The sequence below is a fragment of the Carcharhinus amblyrhynchos genome, chromosome 29 (genome assembly GCF_965287045.1).
Source record: "Carcharhinus amblyrhynchos chromosome 29, sCarAmb.v2.hapA, whole genome shotgun sequence".
In the NCBI taxonomy this organism is placed as follows: domain Eukaryota; kingdom Metazoa; phylum Chordata; class Chondrichthyes; order Carcharhiniformes; family Carcharhinidae; genus Carcharhinus; species Carcharhinus amblyrhynchos.
The window spans coordinates 33,514,943-33,540,398 of record NC_137352.1 but is presented as its reverse complement, the minus strand read 5'-3'; the positions used below and the strand labels follow the sequence as shown (position 1 = coordinate 33,540,398).

The window sequence follows — 25,456 nt, the reverse complement described above, 5'->3', positions numbered from 1 at the left end:
ACCACTGTCCTAACACTCAACTCCCTGTTGATCAAAAACCTATCCAAATTAGCCTTCAATGACCCAGCCTGCACTGAAGTCTCGAGTGGATAATTTGAAAGGCTGAAAGCACTCTTAAGACAAGAAATTCCTCCTCATCTCAGATCACTAATTTTGAAACAGTGCCCCCTAATTCTAGATTCTTCAATGAGAGGCAACATCCTCTCAGCATCTGCACTGTCAAGCCCCCTCAGAAACCCATGTTTCAATAAGAATCGCCAATCATTCTTCCACATTCCTAAATCAGACTCCTTTTTATTGACTATAGCTCAGCCTTCAACACTATTATTCTTATGAAACTCATCTTCGAACTGGCCTGAGCCTTGGCTCCTCCCTCTGCGACATGATCCTGAACTTCTTAACCCATAGACCACAATCAGTCAGGATAGGCAACAATACCATGTTCATGATGGTCCTCAACATCGGTGCAAACACCTTCCACCCCTACTATACTCCTTATACACCTATGACTGTGTGGCCTGTTTCTCCTCCAATTCGATTTTCAAGTTTGCTGACGACACCGCCGTAATGAATCGGATCTCAAATGATGACACAGAGTACTGGAATGAGATAGAGAATCTGGCGAACTGGTGCAGTGACAATAATCTCTCCCTGAATGTCAACAAAACAATGGAGATTGTCGTCTACTTCAGGAAGTGTAGAGGAGGACATGCCCCTATCTACTTCAGCAGGGACGAAGTAGAAAGGGGTCAAGAGCTTTAAATGTTTAGGTGTCCAGATCATGAACAAACTATCCTGGTTCCTCCATTGCGGCACTATAGTTAAGAAAGCTCACCAACGCCTCTACTTTCTCAGAAGACTAAGGAAATTCGGCATGTCAGCTATGACTCTCACCAACTTTTACAAATGCACTGTAGAAAGCATTCTTTCTGGTTGTATCACAGCTTGGTATGGCTCCTACTCTGCCCAAGACTGCAAGAAACTACAAAAGGGCGTGAATGTAGCCCAGTCCATCACACAAATCAGCCTCCCATCCATTGACTCTGTCTACACTTCCCACTGCCTCAGCAAAGCAGCCAACATAATTAAGGACCCCACGCACCCCGGAGATTCTGTCTTTTACCTTCTTCCTTCGGGAAAAAGATACAAAAGTCTGAGATCACGCACCAACAGATTCAAGACCAGCTTCTTCCCTGCTGCCATTAGACTTTTGAATGGACCTGCCTTGCATTAAGTTGATCTTTCTCTACACCCTCTATAGTCTCTCCTTCCCTTCTTTATGAACGGTATCCTTTGTCTATATAGCACGCAAGAAACAATACTTTTCAGTGTACACTAATACATGTGGCAATAATAAATCAAAGATGCCAATGAACATAAACCTAACCTGTTTAACCTCCTCTTGTAAGACGAGTCTCTTTTTCCCAGGAATGAGAACAGTGAACCTTCTATAAACTGCTTCCAGTGCAAGTATTTTCGTCCTAAGGAGATTGAAAATGTACACAATACTCTAGGTATTATTCACTAAAACCAGGAAATATAAGCAGACCCCAAACAGATGCCTAGGCTGTATGCGCCGTGAGCGCAATGCTACTAACAAGCTGCACCTCAAATTGCTGACTTGAAGTAGAAATATAACTGACAGCCTACGGTAGATTCTTGACCTCTTTTCCATTCACTTCAAAGTGCTTGTGTGGACAGCCTGAGGACATCATGGAGTTGGATTGTGATGTCCTCTGCAATTGCATTGCCTGCTGACATAGGAATTTGGTTTTCACAGGTCTACTTGAGTGCCTGATGTCATTAAATCTGTGGGTGTTTGATGAAACCCGACGACACCATGCACTGTTGCATCCTGCAATGTTCTACGTCACAATGTGCCAATCCATCTGCCTTTCTAGAATGTGGACTCCTGCTTACTCTGTAGCACCATATGAGCAACTGATGAGTTAATAGAACTCTGCTTGAAAAGCAGAACCTACTGGACTTTAACCTGGTGTTGTTAGACTTCTTACTGTGAAAAGCAGAGATCATAGGACTAAATTCCATGCGTGAATCTTTAATGGTACAGTGGTTCCTGTGTTAGGTTGAGTTTTTAGGGAATGTGATAGGGCACTCAATCTCCTCACTGGCTTCACACACGTATATTTACACAAGAGCTTTCACGTCAAGTTGAATTTTTGCACATATTGCAGACCATCCAGTTACCTGGTGATGGTCTCAACAAAGTGCAAGTTGTATTGGACATTGATTTTATCAGTTGTCTAATCTCCATACTGCTCACAGCTTGTGCACTTACTGCTAAATTGGTGAAATTTTCAAGATGTGACTGGCATGTAGATTGACCCTGCTGCTGCAACCTGCCATAAATAAGCTTTCTAGAAGCTCTCAGACTAGCCTTCACTGACGCTGTCTTTTGCTTCTCTGGTACAAATGCTGCCAGCGCTGATAATTTACAAATGGTCCCTTCTCGGTTAGAAAGCACCCTTTCAATGTTGCAATTTTCTGCTCCGAAATCTGTTTCCTTGGTTGTTTAAAATGCAGTTGAGGTGGGCGAGTTTTGAATGTAACCTGTCTGTTTTCCCACTGTGTATCCGCCCACCCAACCCACACTAAAAACTGTCATTGTACTTACACTACTGTTCACAGTAGAGAAGACTTCTCAGGTAAGATTGTGCCTAACAGATCAGTTTGGGGATGCACTTGGTAAGTGTTAACAGGAGATAGATTTGTTCCTTCAAAATGTACGAAAGATTAATGTGAAAGTTCTCACATGGGAAAGGAAAGTGAGGATTGGTGTTAGAAAAAGTGCCGATTCTGAGCAAGCTGTAGTGCACCTTGTCAGTGGGTTGTGAAGATCCTAGGCACATTTTCAATGCAGCAATCTGTGATCAGAATACGCCACCTGCAAATGCGTTATCAACACAATGATTGACACTTTGTCACATCAAACAGTTTTTAAAAAGTATTTGTTCTCTCACTCTGCTCAGAGAGTGTGTGTTCTGTTTGGAGAAATTCTGTGGCTGTTGGTGTGCCTTCTGTTCTGATTATTTGTATTCAGACAGTAGGTTGAGTTGAGAAGTAGCAAGAGAGCAAAGTCACAGGTGGGAATGGTCCATAGGCACCTAACATTAACTTCATTGTGGTTCAGAGTATAAATCAAGAATTAGCAGGAACTTGTGAGAAATATGCTTTAATAATTATGGTGACTCCAAATTTCACGTAGATTGAACGAAGACATTTGGCAAACGTAGCCTAGGGGAAAAGTTCAGAGTGTATGCTTAGAACAGTACATGAAAGAACCATCCAAGGAACAGGATATTTTAGATTTGAAAATGTTTAATGAGTGTTATGGCTCAGGTAGAAACTTCGAAGTGTTTAATGAAGCCTGCCAAATTATAAGTCTTGCATCTTGAATTTGGCTAGGATAAGTATGAGATGCTTCACTTCAGGTGAGATTCAAATGACCCAGTAGAGAGCTTTTATCAAAAAAGTTTATTTAAGAATATAGTTAACATGTATAGTAAGAAAATTAGCAAGAACTTTTTATCAACTACAAACATGAAACAAAACAGCCACTATAAATGTATACATCTTAATGAATATCTCTGATGTGTTTCAATTAAAACAAAAGCCCACAGAAAACAAAAAACCCTTTTTCACAGGTTTAGTACAGCACTGACTAATGTTCACTTGATACTGCTATCGATTCTTTTCCTTATGAAGCTGCAGTCAAATATTCCTGTAACTCAGAGCAGTTTGAAGGAAAAACAGCTTTCCAAAGCACCAGAGAGACTGTGGGCCAGGCCCCAACAACAGATTTTCTACTCCATGAAGGCTTTCAGCTAAAAGGCAGAGAGAGAAGAGATGCTGCATTCAGTCTGATGTCCGCTCCCTTTTTAAAGAAAAACCTCAAACCTGGTCAAAATTGAAACTAAAAACAACCCTGCCATCTGACCTGCCTACAGTTTTTTTTCCTTTTTCTCCTCCCAACAATGACATCAACTAAGGCTGAGAGATGCAGAGATCATGGTTTCAAAATAAAAAATCTCTTAAAGGGACACTAATGTCATGTGAGACAGGATTAATTAATGATCTTATAGTAAAGTATCATCTCTGGAAGAGTGATCATAACATGACTAATTTTGCATTCAGTTTGAGGGTGAGAAACATGGGTCTGAAACTAATATCTTAAAGTTAGTCAAAGACATTTACAAATGACAGAGATAGGGCCAGGATTGGGTGATGTACTTTGATTTCCAAAAGGCATTTGACATGAAGCCACATCAAAGGTTGCATGCAAAATTTGAGTTAATGAGTAGAAGATTACATAATAACATGGCTACAGGATTGGTTGTTTTAACAGGACATGAGAGATTAGGCATAAATGGCTCATTATCAGATTTGCAAGGCGTGATGAGTGGCGTGTCACACGGATTGGTGCTGGAGCTCAACCGTTTATAATCTAGATCAATGATTTGGATAAAGGTGACAAATATATGTTTGCAAAATTTGCTGATGACACAAAGATAGATGTGAAAGAAAGTTGTGAAGTGGACATAAGGACGCTTAAAAGTAATAAATGAGTGGACAAAATTTAACAAGTGGAGTATAATGTGGGCAAATGTGAACTTGTCCCTTTGACCAGAAAAATAGTAAAACTGCACATTGTTTAAATAGAGATTGCAGAAATCTGTGGTACAGAAGGATCTGAGTGTCCCGGTGCAGCAAGGTTTATGTAGATTCCATGGTTGTGTTAATTGTGGCAATCATTTAGTGTAGTAATAAATGTGGAGGTTGCAGATGGACCATTTACACTGCTTCCAAACTATTTTCCAACGCAACCCCATTTTAACACTTGAAAATTGATATGACCCCAGATGTCAGCAAAAATGAAATAGTCAATAGATTGTTAACACTCAGTATATAATTATTAAAAGTTTGCACCTTCTCAACGATAACTCGTGATGGCCAATAAATGCTGGTTTAACCAGCAACGTCCGAATCTCGTAACTGACCTTAAATTTTTTTTTATGGATCAACGTACATCAGACAAAATTGAAAATCTGTGTTTTAAAGAACTTTCAACCAAACATTCCATTTTCTCCAGTGACGTAAGATGGAGTGAAGATCCCTTCTCCCCTTCAATCCCTCCCCAACACTGGAATCAGCCCCCTCCCCTACCCCACACGTAGTAATCAGCCTCTCTCCCCTCCCTCCACACAGTAATCAGCCTGTCTTTCTCTCCCACCATAAACACCCCCATCATCAGTCCCTCTCTCCCCCGAGAAACACAGTAATCAGCCCTTCTCTTCCTGCAGAAACACAGTAATCAGCCCCCTTTCCCCTTCATCTCCCACACACAGTAATCAGCCCCTCTCCCCTCCCTTAATACCATTTAGCTTTTCTCCCCTTACAGTCCCGCAACAGTAATTCACCTCCATTGCGTGCATAATAATCAACCCTTTCCCCCACCCCTTACCATATACGCACACGCTCACATACACGTGCAGATGCGCGCACACAGCTTCATTAATGCCCTTCCTCCCATCGTAAGGGGAGATATTTGCTGATGACTGCACAATTTTCAGCGTTATTTGTGACTCCTCCCAAATTGAAGCAGTCCATGTCCAAACTGTAACAAGACCAGAACAATATTCATGTTTGGGCTGGCAAGTATAGTTCACACGATACAAGTGCCAGATAATGACCATCTCCAACAAGAGAGAATCTAACCATCGCCCCTTGATGGCCTTTCCATTGCTGAATCCTGTACTAACATCTGGGAGGTTATTATTGACCAGAAGAAACTGAACTGGACTTGCCATATAAAATCCATGGCTGCATGAGCAAGTCAAAGGCTCGGATCCAGTAATGAGTAACTCACCTCCTGATTCCCCAAAGCCCCTCCACTATCTAAAAGGCACAAGTCAGGGGTGTGATGTAATTCTCTCCATTTGCCTGAAGCTCCAGCAACACTCAAGAAACTTGACATCATCCAGGACAAATCAGCCTGTTTGATCACCACCTCTTACAAAAACATTCAATCCCTCCTCCACTGACAAACAGTGGCAAGAGTGTGTATCTACAAGATGCACTGTGGGACCACACCAAGGTTTCACAAGCTGCAACTTCCAAACTGACAACTACTACCATCTAGAAGACTGAAAGATGATATTGTCAGAGTCAGCACACAAACATCCCTGGCCTGCTTTGAACTGATGTGGAGATGCCGGCGTTGGACTGGGGTAAACACAGTAAGAAGTCTCACAACACCAGGTTAAAGTCCAACAGGTTTATTTGGTAGTAAACGCCACTCGTTTTCAGGGTTAGCCCCTTTGTCAGGTGAGGGGAAGTTCTGATCACAAACAGAGCGTATGAAGGCTGTGTGTGCCGAAGGGGGCAAACCCCAGAAGTTCACTACCAAATAAACCTGTTGGACTTTAACCTGGTGTTGTGAGACTTCTTACCGCTTTGAGTCATAGCTAAACATGTTTGCTGAGATTAGGGAGCGCTTTGGGCTCATTATTCGCCAGCAGGCAGCCAATGAGTCAGAGTTTTGTCTCTTTGCAGTTGCCATTGTTACCTTGGAGGAGGGAGAGCTCACGATCCCAAATGCTATCTCTACATTGGGGTTGCAGCTCACAGTTTGAAAACCCCAGTTTATGGTGTTGTGAATAATGTAACAGCAGGCTATTTCATGCACTCAACATGAAGTTTTTCTATCTGTTTGTATAATGCTGGGTTTCCATTTTGTGTAATGAGTAAACAATTAGAAATAGAATTTTCCAATGCTGCAAAGTGAGTGATTTTTACTAAAAATTATTTGAATTTGAAAGATATTGCTTGGAGTCAGGAATTTTGAATTTTCCACTTGACGTTATCAAAGCTTTGAGGGCTTTTACCCCCTGCAATCAGTGCATTGTGTAAGCAAATCACTAATCTCCAGTGCAATGAACCAAATAACAAAAACATTACAATTAATTATCTTTTATTCGGTCGATTGGTCTTCTGAAAATTATTTTGTGCTCTAAGCTCCTGGATAAATGGAATTTTTCCAGTATCGGGAAACTGGATTGTTCGATAAAGAACTGGAAATGGCCTCTGTTTCTCACTTAGCCCCTGCTCTTTCTGGACTATCTTGTCAACCCTTATTACTTCAATGGCTTTCTCTGGTAAATTATTACCCATTTTATTGGTTCGTCCTTGGGTGAGAATGTTCCCCTTCCTTCCTTCCTTCCTTCCTTCCTTTCTCCCTTCCTCCTTTCTTGACGTGATTTGCCACAAATCTGGGATTTTATGAGCCTTCTAAATTTGGGAACACCATCCAAGTTCTAACGCAATGCACCATCTGGTGAAATTGTTCACATGATAAAATACGCACAGGATGATGACTGAGCTCATCCTTGCCTGCTGCAAGACGCCTTTGCTGTCTAGTATTTAACTCCAGTTGTTACCTGTGAAATTTGCTTCAGTCTCAAGATAGGAAAGTGACTCTTTCAGCTGAGTGCCCTGTGTTTTTAAATTTGTCTGTGGGATATAAGTGTCGCTGGAGACCAGCGTCTATTAGCCATTCCTTATTGTCCTGAGAAGTTGGTGGTGAGCTAACCACTATGGTCTATGGGGCACACCCGTGGTGTGTCACCTGCATGCTGGATTTCTGTTTCAGAGTGAGTGTACACACAAGCGTCATCTGCATGCTGAAATTCTGTTTCGGACCGAGCGTACACACAAGCATCATTTGTATACCGGAACTCTGTTTCAGAGTGAATGTACACATACGCATCACCTGCATACTGGAGCTCAGTGACTGAAGCTGGAGTGGTTTTGGTTTTGGATTGAACTTATGGATTTTGTGGTTTTGGATTGGTTATGTTGCAGTCAGTTCTGTAGATTGTCCCCATCCCTGCAGATAATTTTCTGGAGGTGAGGTGCAGTATTGCAGTGAGGAAAATGGGGGAAGAAAGTTGGTGTCATGGTGTCTTGTTTTATCATTGAGATAGAGGGTGACTCTGTTGATGAGTATCAAGGTTTGCATGTCACCACAGTGTAGACAGCGGAGAGTGACACATTTCTAAGGGCAGTGAAATATGAGGAAGGTGCTCCATAAGGCTTTTCATTTGACAGAGAGTTAGAGGTTTTTGTGAGGTTGAGAAAGGCCTTGTATAGCGGTTGGTGCTGTTCCTTGCACTTTTCTTGAATTTGCTCAAATTTCCTCGACGTATAACTGAGAAGAGAATTGGAGGACCAGGATCTCAAATTGAGATGAAGACATGGTTTGCTATGTAGCAGTGACCCTCCAAGCTCCTTTATGCTTTGGAGACTTGGATAAACTATAGCAAGTACGTCTCCAGTCCTTTGAGAAGTACCACCAGCGGATCTTCATAAGATCCTTCTCTGATAGTGAAAACGACGGTACACCAACAGCATTCTCTCCAAAGCTTCAGTATGGTGGCTCTAATCACTCAAAACGGGTTCAGTGGGCAGGGCACCAGGATAGATCTACCTACTCCGAGCTCAATTGCGGCAGGGAATTTCCCGGAGGACAACACATGTCTTAATGGTCCCCTCAAACCATTCTGAAAGAGGTGAAATAAACATCCCTGCCGATTAATGAGCGTGCTGTGAGGATCCCTACATTGCTAAAGACGCCATTCAGCCCATCGAGTCTGCACCGACTCTCTGACAGAGTATTTTAGCCTAGCCACCTCTCCTGGCCGATCCCCCATTTTGCACTTCCCATGGCTAATATAGTCTACACATCTTGGACCACTAAGAGGCAATTTAGCATGGCCATTTCAGCTAATCTACACATCTTTGGACTGTGGCAGGAAACTGGAGCACCTGGAGAAAACCCACGCAGACATAGGGAGAATGTGCAAATTCCACAGTCAGCTAAGACTGGAATTGAACCCAGGTCCCTGGTGCTGTAAGGCTTGTTCCTGACCAAAATGTAAAAGGTTCATAGTGAAAGCATCAAATACATCGAGGTATCTTGTCAAAAACACACAAAGGTGGAGTCAAGGCATTGGAGAGAGAGAGAGCACAAATTTCCAAGCAGCTTATCTACCTGATCGCCCAAGCATCAGCTGCACAACATTTGCAAAATTTACAGAATACACATTGGACTTATCAGCTGTCTCAGACCAAGAAATATAGAAAGTAGGTGCAGGAATAAGCCATTTGGCCTTCAAGTCTGCCCTACCATTTGTTATTATCATAACTGATTATCCAACTCAATAGCCTGATCCTGCTTCCCCCCATACCCTTGGATCCCATTGATCCCAAGTGCTATATACAATGATTTGATTTCTGTAGTAACGAATTTCACAAGGTCAGAACTCTCTGGGTGAAGAAATTTCTCCTCATCTCAGTCGGAAAAGATTTACCCTGTATACTTAGACTGTGACCCCTGGTTATGGACAGCCCCACCATTGTGAACACCCTTCCTGCATCTACCCTGTCTAGTCCGTTATAATTTTATAGATTTCTGAGATTCTACCCTCATTCTTCTAAACTCCGGTGAATACAATCCTAACCGACTCAATATCTCCTCATACCTCAGTCGTGCTATCCCAGGAATCAGTCTGGTCATCCTTCTTTGCATTCCCTCTTTAGCAAGAACATCCTTCCTCAGATAAGGAGACCAAAACTACACGCAGTATTCCAGGTGTGGCCTCTCCAAGGCCCTGCATCAAGAGATCCCTGTTCTTATCCTCGAATCCTCTCGTGATGAAGACCAGCACATCATTTATCTTTTTATAACTGCCTGCTGCACCTGCAAGTTTACCTTCAGTGACTGGTGTACGAGGACACCCAGGTCTTGTTACACATTCTCCTCTTAATTTATAGCCATTCAGATAATCTATCTCACTGGTTTTGCTACCAAAATGGATAACCTCACATTCATCCACATTGTATAACACCTGCCATGCTTTTGCCCACTGATTCAGCTTGTCCAAATTACACTAAACCAGCTCTACATCCTCCTCACAGCTCACCTCCCACTGTATCCAGCGAACTGAAGTTTAAACAAATCACCCTCAATCATGAGATACTAAGGTGTATGTACTCAGAGAGGGTGTTGGCTGGAGATTAAGGGGGAATAAGTAAAAAGGACCTTAGTTAAACATAGCTAGTACTGCCACAGGGTAAGTGTGGTTTGCTTGTGTATGAAAATAGTGAGTTAAACCAGTTTATATGCTGATGCATCATTTTGCAATGTGTATACAATATCATATTTCAGTGACTTTACTAGCTTGAACATTGAACTATCTCGAGCAGTTATTCTCACACTTCAGTTTTTCTTATTTTTCTCTCATGGCCTCAACCCCAGCAGGGAAGAAGGTGCCACTGTTTTTTTTCCCAGGATGTCTCAGGAAGCTAGGAAACGGGAGAGCCATCTGAGCGATGTCTTGTTAGTGATAAGCAAGTCCACTATCACTTTTCATCTGCTGTTGAAGGTGGAACAAACTGGTTCAGGGGTTTGAATGGATGATTAAAATAGAGGCAGCATGATCAGTTATATTTACTTTATGTTCCTGGATTATCATCCCAGTATCTAAGAAAAACCAAGCATTTAATGACTATTGGCTGGTGGCTCTGACTCCATCATTATGAAGTGCTTCGAAAGGCAATCAATTCCAGCCTTCGGACTACCTGGATCCATTACAGTTTGTCTACTGCACATCAGGCCCACAGTAGATGCCATCTCCCTGGCTCTGGACTCAACCCTGGGAGACCTAGATAACAAGGACACCCACAGCTCAGCCTTCAACACTCTTATTCCCATGAAAGTTATCTCCAAACTCCGTGGCCTGGGCCTCGGCACCTCCCTCTGCAACTGGATCCTGAACTTCCTAACCCACAGACCACAATCAGTAAAAATAGGCAACAACACCTCCTCCAAAATCATCCTCAACACGGTACCCCACAAGGCTGTGTTCTCAGCCCCCTGCTATAGTCCTTATACAGTGTGGCCAAATTCCCCTCCAATTTGATTTTGAAGTTTGCTGTATTGTGCATCTCAAACAATGACGAGACAGAATACAGGAATGAGATAGAGAATCTGGTGAACTGATGCGGCAACAATAATCTTTCCCTCAATGTCAGCAAAATGAAGGAGATGGTCATCGACTTCAGGAAGCGTAAAGGAGAACATGCCGCTGTCTATATCAATGGGGACAAAGTAGAAAGGGTCGAGATCTTCAAGTTTTTAGGTGTCCAGATCACCACCAACCTGTCCTAGTCCCTCCACGCTGATACATAGTTAAGAAAGCCCACCAATGCCTCTACTTTCTCAAAGACTATGGAAATTTGGCATTTCAACTACGACTCTCCCCGACTTTTGGAGATGCACCATAGAAAGCATTCTTTCTGGTTCTATCACAGCTTGGTATGGCTCCTGCTCTTCCCAAGACCAGAAGAAACTACAAAAGGTCGTGAATGTAGCCCAATCCATCATGCAAACCAGCAACCCATCCATTGACTCTTGTCTACACTTCCTACTGCCTCGGCAAAGCAGCCAGCATAATTAAGGACCCCACGCACCCTGGACATTGTCTCTTCCACCATCTGCCGTTGGGAAAAAGATACAAAAGTCTGAGATCATGTACAGACTCAAGAACAGCTTCTTCCCTGCTGCTGTCAGATTTTTAAATGGACCTTCCTTGCATTAAGTTGATCCTTCTCGATGCTCTAGCTATGACTGTAATACTACATTCTCCACTCTCTCATTTCCTTCTCTATGAGTGGTATGCTTTGTCTGTATATCGCACAAGCAACAATATTTTTTGCTGTATGTTAATACATATGACAAGAAATCCACTCAAAGCAAATCAAAGACAAGTGGGTGGAATGAACAGTAGAATTTTGAATAATTTAAATTTTATGATGGGTGGATGGTGGGAAGCTAGCCAACAGAGCATTCAGCTCCCTTGTTTCTCCCTTCTGCCTCCACCCTTCCTTGTCTTTGTTCTGTTCCTTTTTAAGTGTGAGTAAGTAATTGTTTCAATGGAAAAGATGTGCAGTCAGATTTTCAGCTCAGGGTCAAACAGAATGTTTAGTTAAGCAGTTAATTTAACTAAGACTGTGAGTACAGAATTTGTGAACACAATTCAAAAGATTAAAGATTAGAAAAAGCTGTTAACTCACAGAACATAGTCCTGGAGAAAAAAATTAACTCTAAGTCACTTGCTACCTTTAAACTTAAAAGGATCTCTATCAACAGGTGTAGAGGGAAGGGAGTTAAGAGATACCAATAATTGGTTTGATTCACTAGGGAGTTAGGAAGGATGTGGCACATTCTTATTTGGGGTGTATGAATATCGGTGATAGAGGTAGTTGTGAATTGGATGGACTCAAAGCCTTTTCCTGTCCAAAGTCACCACATGTTGGCTCATTCAAGGACTGTTGTGTTGATTCTATCTTCAACATGTCATAGTTATTTGGTAGTATGGAACTTGAGTACTGATGAAAAAAGAGACATGCTGTCAAAGCTTTTTATCTTTCACTCAGTAGGACAGCTCAGAAGAAATTACCAACCATAACGGGGTATATTAATTTATTCTGCGTGAGGAGAGATTGGCTGATTGGCTGATAGAAGCATTGCCATGGAGAATGTGAACGTGTCATGGAAAATTCAAACCAAGCAGGTTTTCTCTGATTTGTTAAAGACATTACTGTGAGGAATAAACCAGGGAATGGTTGTATCCCAAGTTTTTTAGTTGAAAAGAACACAATGTGTGGGCATGCCCCTGTTGCCTGCAAAGAACAATGTGTGAATATGTGTAGCATACCTCTGAGCTACACTGTGAGCCTGTTTGATCATCTTAAATAGATCATCTCAAATAATCTATAAATTACAAGAAATTGTGTCATTCTTGACACAGTCAGGATTGTTTCATTGGTGTTATCCAATCACAGAATCATATTTAATGTTCGATGCTATGTTTTGAGCTCTGTAGACATGTGCTGATTGGGTATGGTCAATCCTTTACTTATTGTGAAAGGCCAAAGGGTGTACTGTTTGATAGAATCCACCAGTCATTGGCATGTACCACCCATATACTTGGCATCACACTAACACTGAATATCATAAACCACATTATTCATTTGTGGCTTGATGGCAGCATCCTGTTAGTGCTGGTACGTGGCCAGGTATATAGACCATACATCCCAATGATTGGCCGATTGTATCAAATAGCACATCACTTCAGCTGTTCACAACAGACAATACTGACCATATAGCCAATCAACAGGTGTTTGCAAGGCTCAAAACTTAGTATCCAATATTAGATGTGATTCTGCAGTTGGACAGCATCTGCTAAGCAATTCTGATTGGCAATCTTAAACTGATTTGCACAGTCAGGCTTGCAGTGTGGCTCACTGAGACATGCTAGAAACCACATATATGTCCTTTCCATACAGAAAGAACATGTCCATACATTGTGTCTTTTTCAACTAACCAACAACTTAGGCACAGCCATTGCTGGTTCATTCCCCATGGCAATGTCTTGATGGATTTGGGTTGACTTGCCTGGTTTGAATGTGAACAAAGCTGGGCAGTTAACTGTTCCGTATTGAATTCTCCATGGCAACATCTCCACCAATCAGAGTCCGCTTGCCAACCAATCAGCACTCTCTTCTCAAGCAGAATGCACTATTCTTCCTTTAGTGTTCGTAACTTCTTGCAAGCTGCTCTGATGAATGCAAGATGCAAAGCTTTGATAACATGTCTATTTTCAGCAATAATCTAATATTCCATTTAGTTCATTTAACCTCGTGAATGTTGGTATGTGTAAGCCTTATATCTTGTATCTTACTAGTAATCAAATGTATGTCTGCTCCATCCAGCATTGGATTGGACTTGTGCTGGGAACATGAGAAACCAATGCTGGCCTCTCAAATACAGTAAGAAGTCTCACAACACCAGGTTAAAGCCCAACAGATTTATTTGGTAGCACAAGTTTTCGGAATGTTGCTTCTTCCTCCTGAGGAAGGAGCAACATCCCGAAAGCTTGTGCTACCAAATAAACCTGTTGGACTTCTTACTGTGCTTATCCCAGTCCAATGCCAGCATCTCCACATCATGGCTGTCAAATACCAACATAGTTTGCACTTCTGCCAAAGCGTTTGCTACAGTTTGTATAGTATATTCTTTCTGAATGACATTTACTCTCATTGTTAGACCAAGTAACTTGCAGCAATAGCTACCTACACTCTGTTATTCAGTAGCAATTAATAAAATAAGCTCAAAAAAAGTAAGGATTATTGCATGAAAGTCTGTCACGAGCTGAACGATTATAATTTTAAATGCAGTTAGAGCGGGAGGCAACTGAATAATTTTGCATGTTCTACCTGATGTGCTGTATAATTAACTCTGGCCATGTAGTTGCTGAAGTTAATTTTCTGCTAATTGCGATGTGATTTAGTCTGGAGGTCAGTCTGTGTACAGGACTTCAACGTAACATCAAATAACCTGCCATCTGCAGTGCCGGCTGTTGATAACTGATTAGTGCTTAAAAACTGTTATTTAAATTTCAGCATTGTCATGTGCTCAATGAGAGGTGAAGCACTTGTCCAGTGTTACAATAATTTTTGTAGAAATGTTTAATGAGCATTGTCAGTAATTTGAGTTGGTACAGTGGATGTATTGTCCAGTGCTGATTCTGGCTGGGACTTGAAGCATAGCTTTTAACTAACAGGCATTTTGTTACACAGATGGATTATTGAAAACTGTTGCAGCCTTTGTGTAATGAGGTTTGGTCATTGTGATCAAGGTTAAATTCCCTGAACAGTTCTCACGTTAATGCTGAGATCCCCACTGCAGGTTGCTTCCATAAACTGGTTAACAGGTTCCAGAATAAGGCGAGAGGGCCATGGATTCTTTGCTTTTTTATGTTTCTTCAGTTTTTGATGAAATGTCGTTGACCTGAAAAGTTAATTTGGTTTCTTTGCACAGGTGCTGCCCATCTGACTTACTGCGTATTTACAGCATCTGCAATATTTGCTTACATTTTGTTGCCATAGGATTCCTTCTCTTCCACCTGCCCTACTGACTGGATGAATTCCTTTTTGTTATGTAGAACCCCAAACTCCTTCCTCTTTAGTATCAATTTGGCCTGGTGGTAGCACTGTAGCCTCTGAATTTTTTGACTTGATTTATTATTGTCATGTGTATTTGCATATAGCAAAAAGAATTGTTTCTTGCACATTGTACAGACAAAGCATACTGTTCATAGTGAAGGAGAGAGCGCAGAGTGCAATGTTACAGTTATAGCTAGGGTGTAGCAAAAGATCAACTTAATACGAGGTAGGTCCATTCAAAAGTCTGATGGCAGCAGAGAAAAAGCTGTTCTTCAGTTGGTTGGTACTCAACCTCAGATTTTTGTCTTTTTTTCCCAATGGAAGAAAGTGGAGGCGAGTATGTCCGGCGTGTGTGGGATCCTTGTTATGCTGGCTGCTTTTCCAAATCACTGGGAAATGGTTGGGAGTTGGAGAATTGTGAGTTCAAGTCCTACTTCAAACTTGAGCACATAAGTTCTGGTACAGTACTGAGGGAGTGCTGCATTGTAACAAATGCTGATTTCAGATGAGACATTAAATTGAGATTGCATCTACCGGTTTGGTTGGCATAGACATTGCAATGGAACTGTTCAAAGAGTAGGGGAATTTTCCTGACATCCATGGATCACATTGCTCATTTACCGTGATGAAAAGAGATGTACTGGTTATTTATCTGTATTGTTTACCTGATCTTGCTGTGTAAACTAGCTATTGTGTAACTGCACTTCAAAAATAATTCATTGGCTGTGGAGTTACTTGCTGAGAGTCTGAAAGGTGATATATTTGCAAGAAGCAAATATTTTCCATTATTTAAGAAGCGTGTAAGTTAAATCTAGCAACTACAGACCAGTCAGGTTAACCTCAATGCTGGGTAATTGTTTAGAAATGGTAATCCATGACAGATTATCAGGTATTTGGACAAATTTTAAAATTTATTTATTTGTGTCACAAGTAGGCTTACATTAACACTGCAATATTAATGTAATGCACTGCAATGACTGTGAAAATTCCCTAGTCGCCACACTCCAGTGCCTGTTCGGAAACACTGAGGGAGAATTTAGCATGGAAAGTGCATGTAACCTGCATGTCTTTTGGACTGTAGGAGGAATTGGGGCACCCAGAGGAAACACATACACATGCGGGGAGAAAGTGCAGACTCCACACAGTCACCCAAGCCAGGAATTAAACCCGGGTCCCTGTGAGGCAGCAGTGCTATCCACTCTGCCACCATGTTGACCCGAGTGCAGATTCATTACAGAAAGTTACCTAATTATATTCAGCTAACTTGATTGAGCTTGCTTAAGTATTTTGATGAGGTAACGGAAATGACTGGCGGTATTATGGTTGACGTCGTGTATATAGGCTACATGATAGACTTGCCAGCCGAAGGCATGTAATATAAAGAGACGATAGCTGCATGTATACAAAGTTGGCTGAGTGACAAAAATCGGGGAGTAGTGGCTAACATTTCTTTTTCAGATTGGAAGGCGGTATATGATGGAGTTCCCCAGAGGTTGGTATCAGGACCACAGCTTGTCATGATGTATATTAATGTCTGAGATTTAAGTCTGCAGGGTACAAGTTCAAAATTTGTAGAGGACACAAAATTGGAAGTACAGCTACTCCTCATTTAGCACGCCTAATGCATTCCTGAAAAACAGTGTGCAAGATGAATATGTGCTAATTGAAGACTATTTTGCCAGTGTTTCGCTAACTTGGGTTTGCGCAGAGAGCCGGCAGAGACAAAACAGAGTGCGTAACTTTTTTAATCATTCTGTGGTACTAAGCAAGACATTCGCCAGTTATGATAAGTCTGTGGAGTTTGTTGCATGATCCTTCCAAACTTAATGTCACTGTCTTTCTTTTCCCTATAATCCTATAACTGCCTCGGCTTCACATATTGACTCATTTTTCAATTCAAAGATGCAAAGGCCTTAACCACTTCTTAAAATGAGGCTTTGAATGCTCCATAAACTCTTTGCTTAATTTCTCCTGACCTCTCCTGGTGACTATTTTAAATTAATGATCCTATTTTACTGACTTCCTCAGTAAGGGTTGCAGTTTTTGCTTATTCACCACCAAGACCCTTCACCACACAAATTATCTCCCTTTGCCCTTTTCTGTTCTTTGCAAACAGTCTCAATTCAGTTGGGTGTAGTTTCCATGGCACTATTCAAAGAAGACTTGGTCAACGTTATTCCTTTTGTCATAGTCAGTTTAGTTGATCACTCATGTTACTGGTGGACGCAAGATGTTGCTGTTCACGTAAAATTGGTGATGTACACAGCATGTTCATTGTACAAGATACAAGCTCAGCGAAGAATGTAATATATCCCCTTGCCTGGATGGGTGGAGCTATAAAATACTTAAGATGCTTCACTTAATAAAACAGTTCTTTTGACTGGTGTCAATGCCATCAGGACTTAATTTCCATCAATGTTCTCTTTAAAGTTTACTTGTTCTGTGCAACTGTTTTTAATCAGTGTGCGGTCCCTTTAAATGTTTTTGCACTGCTGCGTTTTGGGTCTATCACATGCTGCTTTCATTGTTTGGCATACAAGTAGTTTTGTGTTGTGTCCATTCAATGGTGTGCTATTCCATTCAATTTGGTTGGTCACAGGCATCCCTAAGAGATGTTACTATATCTGGGTGGAGTGTCGCTTAACAGATTATTTAAAACATTTGACATGTATCATGCCATTCATTCAATTCCAGGCATCCTATATGATTGACATCCTGGATTAATGATTTTGGTTGATAGCCATGTCAAGAATGAAGACTGTGAGAGGGACAGAGTGCACTGGAGAAAAAGATGGAATAATTGTTACAGATAAATGTAAAAAAGGAACTGCTTATTTAAAAAAAATGATCAGACCTCATGGTGGATGAATCAGTAGTCCCTCCCTGGTGGTTGCATCCTTGGTTGTTATATGAAAGGAGATAGAAATGGTTCTGGCCTAAACGAAGCAAAATTTCTTAAATTGTGCAATAGGAGTGAAAATATAATATCTTTGATCAAGATGCATTAGAAGGACAAACCAGGTTCTAATAAACAGTTAGTTTAATATCAGTTGTGGGCAAACCTTTTGAACTCAGCTCAAGATAGAATTAATGAACATTTACAACACATCAGTTAAGGAGCCATGAATATGATGATCTGGCGCACAGGGAGCAACATTTCAGAATTTGCTGATGAGACTAAAGTGGATAGTTTAACAAATAATTAGAAAATGTTACTGGAAGATGGATGGTAACTGAGCGAAGGTGGTAGATAAAGTTATTACGGATAAGTCTGAGAAGGTAAAACTAGAAATGAGAGCATGTATTAAATGGAATGACATTCAGGTTGTGAATGAAACACGCAAGGATGAAACATATAATTTCCAAGAAACATGGACTGAATTTTCCCAATCATGTTGAGGGGGCGATTGGAAGCGAGATTAAGTAGTGCCATGGAATGTTTTTATCCAACTGAACTACTGAGACTGTTTAGAATGGGATTGATTTAACATTTCCTCTGGAAGGTCATCAACCCCAATGATCTAGTACTCCCTCAATATTTAAATGTCAGCTTTGGTGAAAACCTTGGAGTGGGACTTAAACTCAGGTCACTTAAAGTTATAAAGTATGTATTTTGGAATAGCACAGTGGTTAGGACTGCTGCCTCACAGAGCCAGGGACCCAGATTCGATTTCTGGCTTGGGTCACTATCTGTGTGGAGTTTGCACATTCTTCCAGTGTCTGTGTGGGTTTCCTCTGAGTCCCCAGTCCAAAAATGTGCTGGTTAGGTGGATTGGCCATGCTAAATTGTTCCTTAGTGTCAGGGGAACTAGCTAGGATAAATGCATGGAGCTGTGGTGATATTGTGGTTGGTGCAAACTCAATGGGTAGAGTGGCCTCCTGCACTGTAGAATTCTGTGATTCTATGATACACCATGGTTAAAATATCTGCTTACAGACTGTTTCATTTTATCATCTTTGCAGCTATGCTGGAATCATGTGGAAATGCTGCTCATTTGAGTATTTTGTTTAATCCACCCCGAAAGCTTGTACACTCCCTGTGCTTCTGCATTTAATTGTTTCTTTATAATTCTCAGGTTTCTGTCTCCAGGAATCTATCCTAAGTGTTGATCACTCTTTGTACAAATAACTGCTTGATATAAATCCTTAAGCGACTCTTCATTAGTCTGAACTGCTCTTGGGTGTTTGTTCTTTTGTCTGATTTTTGCTTTGAATGTACCTGTTACAGGTTGAAGAGAAGCTCTCCAACACTGGAAGAAGATGATTATGTTCCAGAATTGTTGCTGACTCTCCCTCCTCGTGATCGCCTCGATTGGGAAGAGACAATCAGTGCAATGGTAATGTCTCCTTGTGGAATGCTATTGTGGACAAATTGAGGTTCTCCTTTACATTTGTTGCTCTGTATATTACAGTTACCCAAGTCCTGTAATTTTAATGACCCCAGGCATCCTTTGGAGAACTGCTGAACCCAGAATACAAAAAAAAATTGTGTAGCAAAACCCTTGTGCAAAATCCATGAACTCAGCAGTGATTTCCTTGCGACTTTGAGCAATTGAATTAATATTACCAATACAAATCCATGGCCACATCTGTGATTGTTAGTTTAGCAGGAGGTGAAGTATCAATGCAATTGTCATGGTTATTATAAATCAGGTATGCAGTTATCTTCAAATTTATTATTCCAGTGTTAAAAATCAATATTTAAAATGACTTATTGAGGCATAAGACTGATACCAATGGACAGGACTGATGTTTTAGTGATACCAGGTGCCATGTGTGTAGAAAATGAATATGCAACCAGAATTTCCAAATTCAAATTAAGGATCCCAGCAGATACTTGGGAAATACAGAAATAACTCAGTTGAAGTTTTGGGTACAGTATGGTGGTGCTTGACTCCCGAATGTGTTGCACAATGGCTAGTTATAAGCAGATCATACTATACACCATGAGCTGTGCTTCCCAGCTCAGGTCCTGTGAAGAAACATTAAATAAAATGGAAACAAGATGCAATATCACTGTAGGGCTCTCTCAAACAATTCCTCACAACTGTGTGATACTCAATCTTTCTAACACATCTTCTCACTGCTGACTTCAAAGCACTGTTAGAAAACATCTGGGAGGAAGAGATGAAGTGCCTTGAATCACGTGACTGGCACATGCAGACCAATGGAAAATGACAGGGGAGAACCAAAATATCTATATGTTGAAGTTAGAGAAAACACATCACTGGTTCTGATAAACTAATTTATGTTTCTAGGCACCTGAGGCTTACATTCTGTAACTCTCAATCTACTGGTCAAGCCAGAGGAAGTTTAAAGGTGTTATTTATTTCTTAATTTTGCCAAAATCTGCCTTTTTAATGGAATAATGTGTGGTTCAAGCACAAAATTAAAGAAGCTATGCACAGATCAGGGATCTCTAATCCACTGTGAGGTACAGAGATCAGGGATCTCTAATCCACTGTGAGGTACAGAGATCAGGGATCTCTAATCCACTGTGAGGTACAGAGATCAGGGATCTCTAATCCACTGAGATAATCCACCCTACCTCTGCTGATTTACAAGCTAAGTGTTATGGTGAATGATTATATGAATGAGCTAAACAACTTTTCTGCATACTGTACTTGCACATAAACTGACATTTATTTTCATGGGGTTGTTTGAGAGACAAAGCTGTATTATTGGTGCTGTTTTAGTTTGTTTTCTGAATCTCGAACTTTATTATCAGGGGCAGAATCGTCAAGCCAGATATTTACAGATGCAGTTCTCTCATAATCTAAGAAGCAAAAAAGGATTTACAAAGATGATCACAGGAAATAGGAGCAGGAGTAAACCATGTAGTCTGCCAAAGCAGCTCCACCATTTACTGTGGTCCTGGCTGATCTTGGGTTTCAGTTTCACTTTCCTGCCCATTCCCCATATCCCCTAATTCACTTAAAGGCCAAAAATCCCAGCTTTAAATGTATTCAATAATGGAGCACTCACATCCTGCTGGGACAGAGAATTCTAAAGATTCTGAAGTAATTTCTCTTTACTCCAGAATTAAATGATCGGTCCCTTACCATAAGCCTCTGTCCCCATATTTTAGATTCCCCAACTAGAAGAAACAACTTTCAACTGACACCAGAACCGAAAGTATTTATCAGGGAAGATTGATCAGTCTGGCACTCTTTCCTCTAATTCATCATTTAAAAAATAATAATGTGGAATTCATTACCAAATGGAGGGTTCAGGTGAAAACCATAGATGCAGTAAAGGGGAAGCCAGATATGTTCTTGAAACAGAAAGGAATGCTGATAGGACTAGGTGGAAGTGTGGCAGAAGGAGGAATCACGGACATGAACTGGTTGGGTCGTCGGCCTGTTTCTGTGCTGAGCATTTGTGCAATTCCATTTATGTTTAAACAGCTGCCAAAAAGCAACAGTTTAAGCAAGACTACCTTATTGCACTAGAAGTAGTAAGAATCACTTCTGGAGTTTTAATTGGAGAATTTAATGTATGAACACCATGGGATTTTATGAGGCAGATCAACTGCTGTGTTACATCTGTTAACAACGTTAGTTTGGTTCATTGATAGTACACTTTTGTGAATCAAAAGATTATAGATTTGAGATACGTTTTGGGATTTAGAATAGAAAAACTACAGCACAAGCAGGCCCTTCGGCCCGCAAGTTGTGCCGATCATTTCTCTACCTACTAGGCTTACCTATAACCCTCAATCCTATTAAGTCCTATGTACTCATTGCAGAAGTCTCTGAAAAGACCCAATCGAATTTGCCTCCACCACCACCGACGGCAGCCGATTCCACTCACCGACTATTCCTTTGTTCAGTGAATATGAGCCAGTATTTGTTGCTGTTCCCTGATTGCTCTTGAGAAGGTGGTGGTGAGTCTTACTGAGCCACTGCACTCCATGTAGTATTGGGGAGGAGTCCAGATTTTTGACCCAGTGAACATGAATATATTTCCAAGTCAGGATGGTTTGTGACTTGGAGGGAAACTTGCAGGGGATGGTATTCCTGTGCATCAGCTGCTTTTATCCTTATAGGATAGAAAGTTTTGGAAGGCATTTTTAAAAAATTCATTTATTTCATGTGTGTCACTGGCTAGGTCAGCATTTATTGCCCATCAGAGGGTGGTGGTGAGTTGCCCTCTTGAGCTGTTGCAGTCCCAGAAGTATAGGTACACCCACAGTATTGTTAGGGAGGGAGTTCCTAGATTTTGACCCAGTGACAGTGAAGGAACAGTGATATATTTCTAGGGGCGGGGATGGGGTTAGAAGTGAGATACTCACTGCAAAATACCTGGCCTCTGACCTAGTCTTGCAGGTGCAGTGTTTAATCTCATAACCCAGTTTATTTTGATCCTGACTGATCTTGGGCTTAACCCACTTCAGTGCAGAGCTGAAGGATTGTTGCACTGCTCGAGGTGTGATCTATTGAATCCCATCTCCACTCTCTGGTGGGCGTAAAACAAAACCATGATCTTGTTAGGTGCTTTATAGATAAGGCTGATGAGTTCAGAGTGTGGATTGACACATGGAATTGTGATATTGTTGCTATCACAGAGACGTGTTTGAGGGAGGGGTCGGACTGGCAACTCAACATTCTGGGATATAAGATGTTCAGGTGTGACGGGGTGGGTGTCACATAATTAATTAAGGTTTCAATTACATCAGTAAGGCGGGAGAGTATCTTGGATGGGTTTTTGAATGAGGCTTTGTGGGTAGGGTTTAGGAATAACAAGGAGGAAGTCACATTGCTGGGAGTTTACTATAGGCCTCCAGACCGTCAGCGGGCCACAGAGGAGCAGATATATAGACAATTCACTGAGTTAATTACATTAGGGGATTTCAACTTGCCCGACATTAATTGGGATAGTCTTGGTGTAAAATATTTCAAGGGAACAGATTTTTTGAAATATATTCAGGAGAGCTTTTTATCTCAATATTTAGGAGATCCTACAAGGAATGGAGCAGTTGGGCAGGTGTTCAAGGTAGCAATTGGGGAGCTTTTTTAGTGATAGCAACCACAATACAGTACAATTTAAGTTTATTATGGAAAAGGAAAAAGATGGTCTTCAAAAATAGTTTTGGATTGGGGAGGAGGCAGACTTTATTTTGAATAAGGCAGGATCTGGCCAAAGTATCCTGCTAACAGCTTCTTGGGTGTGGGGAACAATCCAAGCAGAGCGATGCTGGTGGGTGGGGGTGAAAGGAAATGGAGAGATTAGAAGCCTGATATGTTCCTTTTAGGGTGAAATGTAGGAACAACAAGTCTAGAGAACGCTGGATGTCTGAGAATATTCAGGACTGGATTAGAAAGAAAAGAAAGGCCTTATTGGATTACAGAAAGTTCAGGAGGTGCTCAAGAAAGCAAAGAGGGGACATTGAAAAGCTGTCGTGGGTAAGATTAAGGACAATCCCAAGATACTCTATGAATATATTAAGGGAAAGAAGATAGCAGGGAAAGAGTAGGAACCATTATGAACCATGAAGCAATCTGTGTGAAGCCAGAGAACATTGATAAGGTATAAACTAATACTTTACATCTGTCTTCATTCGAGAGAGTGAGGATGTAGATACAGAATTCGGGGAGAGGGACTGTAAAAATCGAATAACTTGACCTAGGAATTGAGGAAGTATGGCCGGTTTTGGCAGGCTTAAAAGTGGACAAATCCCCAGTTCCAAATGAGTTGTTTTCCATATTGCTGTGGGAGGCACGGGAGGAAATTATAGGGGCTCTGACCCAAATTTTTAATTCTGCTCTGTCCACAGGGGACGTGCTACAGAAATGGGGGACAGCTAAAGTGATTCCACTTTTCAAGAAGGATGGTAGAGAGTTAAGGGTTAGAGTTAAGATTAAGACCGGTGAGTGTCACATCAGTGGTAGGGAAACTGTTGGAGAAAATTCTCAAGGAGACAATTAATCCTGACTTGGAGAGTCAAGATTTGATCAGTGATAGTCAGCATGGCTTTATCAGAGGGAGGTCATGCCTAACAAATTTGATTGAATTTTTTGATTTGATTTATTATTGTCACATGTCTACCACTCATCTGATAAAGGAGCAGCACTCCCAAAGCTCGCAATACCAAACAAATCTGTTGGACTTTAACATGGTGTTGTGAGACTTCTTACTGTACCCACTTCAGTCCATTGCCAGCACCTCTGCATCACGCCCACTGATGTAGACAGGGGCATGTCCTCCATTATGCTTCCTGAAGTTGATGACTGTCTCCTTCATTTTGTTGACATTGAGGGAGAGATTATTGTCATTGCAGATTCTCTATCTCTTTCCTGCACTCTGTCTCGTCGTTGTTTGAGATCCGACCCACTACGATGGTAGCATCAGCAAACTTGAAAATTGAGTTGGAGGGGAATTTGGCCACACAGTCATAGGCGTATGAAGAGTATAGTAAGGGGCTGAGGACTCAACCTTGTTGGAAGATGATCGTGGAGGAGGCATTGTTGCCTATCCTCACTGATTGTGGTCTGTGGGTTAGGAAATTTAGGATCCAGCCACAGAGGCAGATGCCGAGCTCCAGGCCATGGAGTTTGGAGATGGGTTTCGTGGGAATAATGGCGTTGAAGGCTGAACTATAGTTGATAAATAGGAGTCTGGCTTAGGTGTTTTTGTTATCCAGGTTTTCCAGGGTTGAGTGCTGCGCCAGGGAGATGTCTGCTGTGGACCTGTTGCAGAGATAGGCGAACTGTAGTGGATCCAGGCAATCTGGGAGGCTGGAATCGATTTATGCCATGACTAGCCTTTCGAAGCACTTTGTAATGATAGATGTCAGAGCCACCAGACGATAGTCATTAAGGCACGCTGCCTGGCTTTTCTTTGGTACCGGGATGATGGTCATCTTCTTGAAGCAGATAGGGACCTCAGATTGTTATAAAGAGAGGCTGAACATGTCTGCAAATATCCCCACGAAGTGGTCTGTGCAGGCTGTGAGCGCTTGTCTAGGTACCCCCTCCGGGCCTGAAACTTTCCATGGGTTGACCTTCGAGAAGTCTCTGATGTCTGCAATGGTGACCTCAGATACAGGTTCGCCTGAAGCTTCCTGGGTGGAGAGTGTACTTTCGCTAACCTCTTAATCAAAAAGGGCATAGAATGCGTTGAGGTCATCAGGGAGGGATGCGTTCGTGCCAGCAATTTTACATGCTTTCATCTTGTACCTGTTATGTAGATGTTGCCATAGACAGCGGAAGTCTGTGTGGCTATCTTAGGACTCTAGCTTGGTCTGGTACTGTCTTTTGGCATCTTTGTTGAATCTCCTTAGATTGTATCTGGATTTCTTGTGCAACTCAGTATTGCATGACTTGAATGCCTCAGAACTGGACTTCAGCAAGCAATGGTTCATCCATGG

At 41.5% G+C, this 25,456-nt stretch overlaps 1 protein-coding gene across 5 annotated transcripts in view; it reads left to right on the top strand.

Annotated features, from left to right (window-relative positions):
* The window catches only part of arhgap32b (Rho GTPase activating protein 32b), a 529,550-nt gene that overhangs the window by 189,969 nt on the left and 314,125 nt on the right, over positions 1-25,456 (top strand). For all 5 annotated transcript variants that reach the window (XM_080214854.1, XM_080214856.1, XM_080214855.1 and 2 more), the window contains one exon: positions 19,316-19,424. In XM_080214854.1, the coding sequence (XP_080070980.1) occupies positions 19,316-19,424 (109 nt within the window). The remainder of the gene's footprint in view (positions 1-19,315; positions 19,425-25,456) is intronic.